This window comes from Eucyclogobius newberryi, unplaced genomic scaffold (genome assembly GCF_026437365.1).
Source record: "Eucyclogobius newberryi isolate DKJ021-1_F unplaced genomic scaffold, fEucNew1.0.hap1 SCAF_6, whole genome shotgun sequence".
NCBI classification, from domain to species: Eukaryota; Metazoa; Chordata; class Actinopteri; order Gobiiformes; family Gobiidae; genus Eucyclogobius; species Eucyclogobius newberryi.
In genome coordinates, this window is record NW_027316278.1 from 5666934 (window position 1) to 5677795 (window position 10862).

Below are 10862 nucleotides of genomic sequence, written 5' to 3' on the forward strand. Positions count from 1 at the left end.
AAAGTAAAAAGTATCCACTGGCAAACTGACTAAAGTACATTTACCTAATAATTTAACTTTAGTGGTGGTGGTGGTTGTAGTAGTTGTTGTAGTTGTTGTAGTTGTTGTTGTAGTAGTTGTTGTAGTAGCTGTTGTAGTAGTTGTTGTAGTAGTTGTTGTAGTAGTTGTTGTAGTAGTTGTTGTAGTAGTTGTAGTTGTTGTAGTTGTTGTAGTAGTTGTTGTAGTAGTTGTTGTAGTAGTTGTTGTAGTAGTTGTAGTTGTTGTAGTAGTTGTTGTAGTAGTTGTTGTTGTAGTTGTTGTTGTAGTTGTAATTGTTGTTGTAGTTGTAGCTGTTGTAGTAGTTGTTGTAGTAGTTGTTGTAGTAGTTGTTGTAGTAGTTGTTGTTGTAGTAGTTGTTGTAGTTGTTGTTGTAGTTGTTGTTGTAGTTGTTGTTGTTGTTGTAGTTGTAATTGTTGTTGTAGTTGTAGCTGTTGTAGTAGTTGTTGTAGTTGTTGTTGTAGTAGTTGTAGTAGTTGTTGTTGTAGTTATTGTTGTTGTAGTTGTTGTTGTAGTTGTTGTTGTAGTAGCTGTTGTTGTAGTTGTTGTTGTTGTAGTAGTTGTTGTTGTTGTTGTAGTAGTTGTTGTTGTACCTGTTGTAGTAGTTGTTGTTGTAGCTGTTGTAGTAGCTGTTGGGATAGACCACAAAATGAACACGTACAATAATAACAATAATGATACTTGGTGCTATTCGTTATATACGCCATAATAACTTTTTTAAAACAATAATAAACACTCACATGTCACTGAATCTCTTTTTAGGTTCCTAAGACGACATGGGAAAACTACAGAGCAAGTTCCGCAAGAGGTCGGATCTCTACAGGTACTTCTACTTTACTTCACCGTTATATGTTCAAAATACTTTTCAAAATACTGTAAACACGGTCCTGGTCTTGGACGGAGGTCGTATTCGGACCGTAGCGGCGGTAAAGCGTGAGAATGTGCCATGTTGTTCGGGTGACGTGGACTGGTAAACAACAGGGATAATGAGGACTTCCTGTGGTTTGCCTCAGGGGCCGCTGTTCGGCCCAGTGATGTTCTGTTACATTATTACAACGCACACGGCAGTCGACCGGGAAACGTTTCTGGAATCCATTCAAAACACAAACTCGACACTCTACGAGATATTTAGGCTCCGATTTGCTCCTCCCCGACTTCGTGGCCCGACTTTGGAACCTCGTAAGCGCCGCCGTGCTCTTCTTGTTTTGTGGCGTCAACGTGACATGTCAGCAGTGTTGTGCCTGAACGTTCAGGCACAACACTGCTGACATGTCACATGTCATAATTTTGGTGAACTGAACGTACTGTATTACTGCCGACAAACGATACTGTGAACGCGTTCCTTCTGGTGTCTGTGAACGGTAGGGTTGTGTTCAAAATATCAATACGGCGATATATCGTCACGAACTCAAGTCACAGTATCGATATTATTTTTTATTTAAAACATTTATTTATTTATTTTAAACGAGGTGGAATAGTACTTTTGATCATGTGTTTGTGCTGCTCCTCTGGTCGAGGTGAGAAGGAGATGGCCCTGATCAGAAGCTGATCTGTGCAGAAGATGCTGCTGCAGCTGTTCAGACCATGAAACATGCAATACTTTACTAGAATGTGTTCCATATATTTCTATTTGGATCAGTTGGTTGGATGTATCAAGTTATTAGAGCAGAATGGAATTATAAATAAGTGCTTTGTGGATAAACATGACATTTCATATATTTTCTCATCCAGAGTAAAAACATTACACATTTCGTACATTTTTAAGACCCTTTTTAATTTTAAATTTAAAACTACTACTACTGCTACTGCTACTACTACTAGTGTGGACTGAATGGACAGCAACAAATGAGGGAAGTCTGTCCTTCAGTGTGAATGTAAATCCTGGGGAAGGATTCAAAATGTGATATGAAGATGAAATCTGACACATAGTTTCAGCATTAAACTAATACAATAATTGCTGCCTGTTGTTGTATATCGGCTGTGGAAATAATTTAGAAAAATTGTTACGATTATTGTGAGAAGAAATATCGCGATTTAACGATTATTCACGATTATTGAGAATGTGACCGACCAACAGTGAAATCTTTAATTTTCTTTCATTCTCGTGGTTTGACATGAAATGTAATGTGCTTGACCGTTGTGGCGTGCTGTGTGCAGGTCGTCCCAGGGGCAGACGGATGACGGCGCCTCGGACAGTCGGGTGGTCCAGCATGAGCCGGCCCACCAGGGCTCCATCAACACCGTGGTGGGCCTGAGCCCGGAGGCGTGCGTGTCCGGGGGCAGCGACCAGGTCCGTGTCCGCCACATGTTTTAAAAAAACTCGGTTCAATGGTTATTCGACTTGATGTCAGCCACGCCCCCTTTTTGTATTTACTTCTATGAACACAAAAATAATCACTGTATTTTCCGGCACCTTTTTTCATAGTTTTGTGCGACTTATACTTATATTTATACTTATATACTTATACTCCAGTGCGACTTATGTATTTTTCTTCTCTATTATGGATTTTTTGGCTGGTGCGACTTGTAGTCCGGAAAATACGGTAACGTTTCTTTAATTTTACCACCAGTTATCTAATAATAATAATTTTATCTGCTTCTTTTGTTCTTCAAGTCTTAAGACACATTTTAGGGCGTTTTAATCCCAGTTCAGTCATGTTTAGTGTAATATGTTTTATTTATAACACGCTTTCCATGAAAGCGTCTGCCTTGTTGTGCTTGGCTCGGCCCTGGGGGCTCCTGAAGTCTCCTGAAAGCCCTTGGAGGCTCCTGAAAGCTCCTGAAGGCTCTTGAAAGCTCCTGGAGGCTCCTGAAAGCTCCTGGAGGCTCTTGAAAGCTCCTGGAGGCTCTTGAAAGCTCCTGGAGAATCTTGAAAGCTCCTGGATGCTTCTGGAGGCTCTTGAAAGCTCCTGGGTGCTCCTGGAGGCTCTTGAAAGCTCCTGTAGGCTTCTGGAGGCTCTTGAAAGCTCCTGGAGGCTCTTGAAAGCCCCTGTAGGCTTCTGGAGGCTCTTGAAAGCTCCTGGAGGCTCTTGAAAGCTCCTGGATGCTTCTGGAGGCCCTTGAAAGCTCCTGGAGGCTCTTGAAAGCCCCTGTAGGCTTCTGGAGGCTCTTGAAAGCTCCTGGAGGCTCCTGAAAGCTCTTGAAAGCTCCTGTAGGCTTCTGGAGGCTCTTGAAAGCTCCTGGAGGCTCTTGAAAGCTCCTGGATGCTTCTGGAGGCTCTTGAAAGCTCCTGGGTGCTCCTGGAGGCTCTTGAAAGCTCCTGTAGGCTTCTGGAGGCTCTTGAAAGCTCCTGGAGGCTCTTGAAAGCTCCTGGAGGCTCCTGAAAGCTCCTGGAGGCTCCTGAACGCTCCTGGAGGCTCCTGGAGGCTCCTGGGTCCTCGGGTGGTGCTCTATACATTTTTTGCACTTTGCACGTCCACAAAATAAGACATTGTTCTTGGTAAGGCTGTAATCTCTTCAGTGGACCGTCCCACACTCTGCTCTCTGCTGTGTCCAGGCCGTGGTGGTGTACGACTGGACCCAGGGCCGCATGTGCCAGTCCTTCCAGGGCCACACCCGCGAGATCACCAAGGTAACGTACTTGCAGCTGTACAGAGCGCTCTTCACGCTTGCTTCATTCATCCCGTTTATGAGGTCCTCTCCCTTTCGAGTCTCATAAAACACTTCAGAGGTTTGCACCGCCCAGTTCTGAGCGTAAGATGATGGGGCAAGGATGACTTTTGATGATTATTAAAAGGTAGATTTTGTTTATTTCCCCATGGTAATTCCGGGTGCTGCCAGTAGATGGAGTGCAGACACCAGTTCCTGACGAGAGAACGCCTCACAGGTGTAAAGGAATGTGTGCTTTTTCAGTACGTACATTAAGAGAGCATCTTTAAAGGACTCTATGGGACATTAAAGCGCCCCCTACAGGTCGGGCGACTCATTGAACTAAAATGCAGTTGCGATAGATATATTTTGAATTTGGCTCAAAATTTTAAAGAAATCTTATCAAATAGGTAATTTTTTAGGTTTATTCATTCACTTCCTGTTTGTAATTTATGACATCACACAAGGAATTTACCCAGAAACCACCTGGGCACTCATCTAATGTCACATTCTTTTAATTTAACAAAAAAAAAATGAGAGCGACTTTATTTTTGTTGAAATTGTTGTTGTAAATTTTGCATAAACTTTGACTGGAATGAGTGTCCCTGGTGTGATGTCACTTCCTGTCATTTTCTACAGATTTTTCAACATTTTCTCCACAAATACCTGCTTGATCGGTGTAAAACTATCATTTATATGTACAACACGCATAAATACATATCCAGATAAAGATAAATGACCACAATCACGTCTTTGGAGTTGAATAATGGCGCCACTTTCTGAGGCTGATTTAATTTCGTGCTTTTTTTTGTGTCACGTGGATCGGCCCAGTACTGACCAGCACATCTGCAATCTGACCGTTACACAGCGAATTCTGCCGGAGAATTCTGACTGGCTCCAGCTCAAACTGAAACCACAGGGATTCTAGAATGTTGAGATGCCACGCGAGCACGACCGATGCAAACAATGCTGAGCTAACCCTAATGCTAACACTAATGCTGTAATGCTGACCCTAATGATAAGCGTGTGGGTGTGTCAGGTGGTATGCTAACCCTAATACTAAGCGTGTGTCAGGTGGTGTGTTACCCCAATGCTAATGTGTGTCAGGTGGTGTGCTAACGCAAAAGCTAATGTACGTGTCAGGTGGTGTGCTAACGCAAATGCTAATGTGTGTGTCAGGTGGTGTGCTAACACTAATGCTAATGTGTGTGTCAGGTGTTGTGTTAGCCCTAATGCTAATGCTAACGTGTGTGCCAGGTGGTGTGCTAATGCTAATATGTGTGTCAGGTGGTGTGCTAACGCTTATGCTAATGTGTGTGTCAGGTGGTGTGCTAATGTGTGTGTCAGGTGGTGTGCTAACGCTTATGCTAATGCTAATATGTGTGTCAGGTGGTGTGCTAACGCTTATGCTAATGCTAATGTGTGTGTCAGGTGGTGTACTAATGCTAATGTGTCTGTCAGGTGGTGTGCTAACGCTTATGCTAATGTGTGTGTCAGGTGGTGTGCTAATGCTAATGTCTCTGTCAGGTGGTGTGCTAACGCTTATGCTAATGATAATATGTGTGTCAGGTGGTGTGCTAACGCGAATGCTAATGTGTGTGTCAGGTGGTGTGTTACCCCTAATGCTAATGCTAATATGTGTCTCAGGTGGTGTGCTAATGTTAATGCTAATGTGTGTGTCAGGTGGTGTGCTAATGCTAACTCGAATGCTAATGTGTGTGTCAGGTGGTGTGCTACCCCGGCACCACGTGGATCTTCAGTGCGTCGCGGGATAAGGCCGTGTTCATGTGGGACCTGAACCACGGCTTTGAACCCATCCAGGAGTTCTGTGGACACGAGCTGGTGGTCAACGGCATCGCGGTCAGCCCCGGTAACTGCTCCATACCAACTGCTTTAGCTTCCATAGTTTGACCTCCAGAGTCCGCAGATCTGGTCGTCGAGGCCCTCGCCGTCGACTGCCGCCCAGATCTCTCTGCACCCGTGGACCCGCCCCCTGCACTGATCCTCCTGCAGGGGGCGGGCCCACGGGAGGACGGCCCCCGCGTCACTCGTGCTCGGTCTGGTTTGGTGAATTGTATCTCTGAGATCGGACCCTTGTATTTGACCCAAACTGAACTCTGCACAGACTTACTCTCTAACCCTTCTTCTTCTGTTCCAAATCCTTATCTTCTAAATTCAATAATTAGTCAATTAATACACATTTTACTGGACTAAAACACCTTTGACCGATTAATCGAATAAACACCTAAAGTCCAGTTACAAAAGGGAACTTATGGAAATGTTTGAAATAGATTCCTGAGAAGATGCGCTTGTCTCATTGTTGCAGACGGCAGGAAGCTCTGCAGCGGTTCCCGTGACAACTGGATGTGTTTGTGGGACATAGAATCGGCCAAATGTGAACAGAGACACAACATCTCCAGAAACCTGGTGAGGACCAGCTCCAGGTGAAGCTGCAGCAGACGTGACATGTGACTGTGTTACAGGCGACGTGTGACTGTTACAGGCGACGTGTGACTGTGTTACAGGCGACGTGTGACTGTGTTACAGGCGACGTGTGACTGTGTTACAGGCGACATGTGACTGTGTTACAGGCGACGTGTGACTGTTACAGGCGACATGTGACTGTGTTACAGGCGACGTGTGACTGTGTTACAGGCGACGTGTGACTGTGTTACAGGCGACGTGTGACTGTGTTACAGGCGACGTGTGACTGTGTTACAGGCGACGTGTGACTGTTACAGGCGACGTGTGACTGTGTTACAGGCGACGTGTGACTGTGTTACAGGCGACGTGTGACTGTGTTACAGGCGACGTGTGACTGTGTTACAGGCGACGTGTGACTGTTACAGGCGACGTGTGACTGATACAGGCGACGTGTGACTGTTACAGGCGACGTGTGACTGCGTTACAGGTGACGTGTGACTGCGTTACAGGTGACGTGTGACTGCGTTACAGGTGACGTGTGACTGCGTTACAGGTGACGTGTGACTGCGTTACAGGTGACGTGTGACGTGACATGTGACTGTTACAGGTGACGTGTGACGTGACATGTGACTGTTACAGGTGACGTGTGACGTGACATGTGACTGTTACAGGTGACGTGTGACGTGACATGTGACTATTACAGGTGACGTGTGACTGCGTTACAGGTGACGCGTGACTGCGTTACAGGTGACGCGTGACTGCGTTACAGGTGACGCGTGACTGCGTTACAGGTGACGCGTGACTGCGTTACAGGTGACGCGTGACTGCGTTACAGGTGACGCGTGACTGCGTTACAGGTGACGCGTGACTGCGTTACAGGTGACGCGTGACTGCGTTACAGGTGACGCGTGACTGCGTTACAGGTGACGCGTGACTGCGTTACAGGTGACGCGTGACTGCGTTACAGGTGAGGTGTGACTGCGTTACAGGTGAGGTGTGACTGCGTTACAGGTGACGTGTGACTGCGTTACAGGTGACGTGTGACTGCGTTACAGGTGACGTGTGACTGCGTTACAGGTGACGTGTGACTGCGTTACAGGTGACGTGTGACTGCGTTACAGGTGACGTGTGACTGCGTTACAGGTGACGTGTGACTGCGTTACAGGTGACGTGTGACTGCGTTACAGGTGACGTGTGACTGCGTTACAGGTGACGCACGTGTGCTGGGTGCCGGGCAGCAACTCCATCGCCCAGACCTCCGAGGACAAGACCGTCAGGTACTCTGCTGACCTTTAGAGACACGCCTGACCTTTAGTGACACGCCTGACCTTTAGAGACACATGCCTGACCTTTAGTGACACGCCTGACCTTTAGTGACACGCCTGACCTTTAGAGACACATGCCTGACCTTTAGTGACACACGCCTGACCTTTAGTGACACGCCTGACCTTTAGAGACACGCCTGACCTTTAGAGACACGCCTGACCTTTAGTGACACGCCTGACCTTTAGAGACACATGCCTGACCTTTAGTGACACATGCCTGACCTTTAGTGACACGCCTGACCTTTAGAGACACGCCTGACCTTTAGAGACACGCCTGACCTTCAGTGACACGCCTGACCTTTAGTGTCACAGACGTGTAGTTCAGTTAATCCTATAACTGGATTATCTGTTTAAACAATATCACGTTAATTCTGGGTGCATGTGGCATAGTGGTTTGAGTGCTCGCACATAGAGCCGCTGTGTCTTTTGGCGAGACCCCGCCCCTTCATACCTGACCATAACATCTGCAGTGTGGTGTGTTGCCTTCAGGTCTTCTGGCTCTTTCTAAGGTGTTTGTTGTTGTTCTTGTGGTCAGGATCTGGGACAGCCGGGCGTGGCATGTGATCAACACCTTTCCTGCTAAACAGTACATCCAGACCCACTGCGACGTGTCTCTGAACGGGAACTACCTGGTGTCCAGCAGCAACGGCTTTGCCGGCCAGGGCTGCGAGGCCACGGTCAGGCTCTTTGTTTGACCTGTGACCGTGTAGTTTAACCTGTGACCCTGTAGTTTAACCTGCTGACCCTGTAGTTTAACCTGTGACCCTGTGGTTTAACCTGTGACCCTGTATGTCGGTGTAATCCCTCATTCGTCCAGGCATGTTCCATAGTAGAAAAAACTTCAGTTGTAGTCATCTGGACTCAGTTTGAAAAAATAGACGTTTCGACTCTCATCCAAGAGTCATTGTCAATAACAGAATTTAGGTCGAGAACTCCGATATTAAGACCCGCCCATTGGGAGGAGCCTTCCTGAAGTAGAAAGAGTTGTTTGTTTCAACAGAAACTCCCCCCTTGTATCTACCGAGCTAGCCTATTCAGAATCTTAATGGGCTATTAGAAACCTCTTTGTCTTTGTGAGACCCTGGCTCAACCACCCTGAGTACCTGATTAGCATCTAAATGTCCTGGTCCTGGTCCTCTACCTCTCCAGGGGTTCAGTAACCCATTATAAATAACAGGAAGATTAAACCTTAGCCCTCCATTTCTGTTTAAAGAAGGTCTTTCTTTTTTAACAAAAATAGCTTCCTTGACTCCTCTTTCTGTGACCCTGTAGTTTAACCTGTGACCCTGTGGTTTAACCTGTGACCCTGTAGTTTAACCTGTGACCCTGTAGTTTAACCTGTGACCCTGTGGTTTAACCTGTGACCCTGTAGTTTAACCTGTGACCCTGTGGTTTAACCTGTGACCCTGTAGTTTAACCTGTGACCCTGTGGTTTAACCTGTGACCCTGTGGTTTAACCTGTGACCCTCTAGTTTAACCTGGTGTGTTGTAAACATGCGTGTTGTAAAGTAAATGTGCGTGTTGTAAACGTGCGTGTTGTAAACATGTGTGGTAAACATGCGTGTTGTAAACATGCGTGTGGTAAACGTGCGTGGTAAACATGCGTGTTGTAAACATGCGTGTGGTAAACGTGCGTGTTGTAAACATGTGTGGTAAACATGCGTGTTGTAAACGTGCGTGTTGTAAACATGTGTGGTAAACATGCATGTTGTAAACATGTGTGGTAAACATGCGTGTTGTAAACATGTGTGGTAAACATGCGTGTGGTAAACGTGCGTGTTGTAAACATGTGTGGTAAACATGCGTGTTGTAAACATGTGTGGTAAACATGCGTGTTGTAAACATGTGTGGTAAACATGCGTGTGGTAAACGTGCGTGTTGTAAACATGTGTAGTAAACATGCGTGTTGTAAACATGTGTGGTAAACATGCGTGTTGTAAACATGTGTGGTAAACATGCGTGTGGTAAACGTGCGTGTGGTAAACATGCGTGTTGTAAACATGTTGCGTGTGCTCTGCAGCTGTGGGACCTCCGTCAGCCCGGCTGTAAGGTGGTGGAGTACAGGGGCCACGTCCAGACCACGGCCTGCTGCGTGTTCCTGCCCTCGGACAGCGGGGGGAGCCCCCTGGTGGCCACGTCCTCTCACGACAGCTACGTCAAAATCTGGGACCAGAACACTGCAGGTAACGGCTTCAGGTCAACACGCAACACGCACTGGACACACGGCCATGACTGACCTCTGGTGGTCTTCAACCACTGATGCTGGACGTCCCGTAGCAACACGCTGTAGCTGTAACATGTTGTTGTGCCCTCAGCCTGTTTGGGGAGCCTCTCTCTGGACGGAGCGGGTCCTCTGGTGTCCTTGGCACCCAGCGACCCCGTCAATCTGATCTGTGCCAGTTTCAACTCGGGTCTGCACCACCTCCAGCTGGGCTCGGGCTCCCCTCAGGCCCAGGGCTCGGGGGCCGCCGCAGGGGCCGTGGACGTCAGGCTGGTGGCTCGCTTCTAACTCTCAACACGCCTTTTACGGGACGGTCCCAAATGAGGCATCGACACAGGTTTAATGACACCGTTTTCCCACTTTCAGCCAAAAGTCATTTTCAATCTGAGGGTACTGGCATAGAATGTAAACAGCCCCGAGCTGGATTAGTCCTGTTTGAGCTTTTGTTTACCACGCTCCTGGTTTTGGGTGGTCCTGTCCCTGATCTGACCCTCCCTCACCTCTGGTCACAGCACGATTATCATTGGATGGGCCTGAGGTCTGAGGACACAGTTGTAAACAGATGGGAGATTATACCTTTACCCATCACTCCTGTTCACTCCGCTTACAAACCGTCCCACTCCCGGGTTAAACTACGCCCCTCACGGTCTTCGAAACATTTCAAAAACAGTGTCCGGATGACCACATACTTTTGAATGTTTTCCTGCCATGGACCCCCTGCTGGGCCAATGAGGAATTACACCATCTGATGACACCGCTATAAAAGACACTTAAATATCTCCATGAAAACAGTATTGCTTAGTCTAGAATGTTCCACAGTAGGGAATTAAATGAATCTCCATCTCCACGGAGACGAGGTGACCGAGTTACATTCCAGATCTGCGGCGAGGCGAGTCCACCGCGTGTCCTGAAGTGAGAGCTCAATGGTCAAATGCCGTATAAAAGAAACAAAATCATCACGAGCGGGCGGCCGACCCAACTCCAGAGGCACCGGTGCGTCCCGGGGGCGTGGTCGGTGCGTCCCGGGCCGTGGTCAAGTGCCGGTCGGAGCGCTCCCTGGTGGACGGCTGAGGAGAAACTGCCGTCTCTGGTGGAGCAGTGTTACCGATCGACACAGAGACAGATTTAAAACTGTAGAATCGTTATGAGCAGCACTTTGTGAAACTATTGTGTAGTTTACAGGAAATTATCCAGGATATTTCACCAAATAAAGTGTAATACTAGGCCATCTGTAGATATTTATTTTATAGAATTGACTAATTTTGTAC

At 47.1% G+C, this 10862-nt stretch overlaps 1 protein-coding gene across 1 annotated transcript; it reads left to right on the plus strand.

Moving 5' to 3' along the window:
- Positions 1–774: 774 nt before the first annotated feature.
- On the plus strand, positions 775–10021 carry wdr31 (WD repeat domain 31). The gene is made up of 9 exons (XM_072432944.1): positions 775–859; positions 2194–2326; positions 3533–3607; positions 5350–5494; positions 5951–6051; positions 7258–7325; positions 7909–8050; positions 9394–9556; positions 9689–10021. Exons 1-9 carry the CDS (start codon positions 813–815, stop codon positions 9880–9882), a joined length of 1068 nt encoding a protein of 355 aa, XP_072289045.1. The 5' UTR covers positions 775–812; the 3' UTR covers positions 9883–10021.
- The last annotated feature ends 841 nt before the right edge of the window (positions 10022–10862 follow it).

Coding starts and splice junctions, on each gene's coding strand:
- wdr31 (XM_072432944.1), top strand. CDS start 813: ATGGGAAAACTACAGAGCAAGTTCCGCAAGAGGTCGGATCTCTACAG. Junction 860..2,193: donor AAGAGGTCGGATCTCTACAG/GTACTTCTACTT, acceptor TGCTGTGTGCAG/GTCGTCCCAGGGGCAGACGG. Junction 2,327..3,532: donor TGTCCGGGGGCAGCGACCAG/GTCCGTGTCCGC, acceptor TGCTGTGTCCAG/GCCGTGGTGGTGTACGACTG.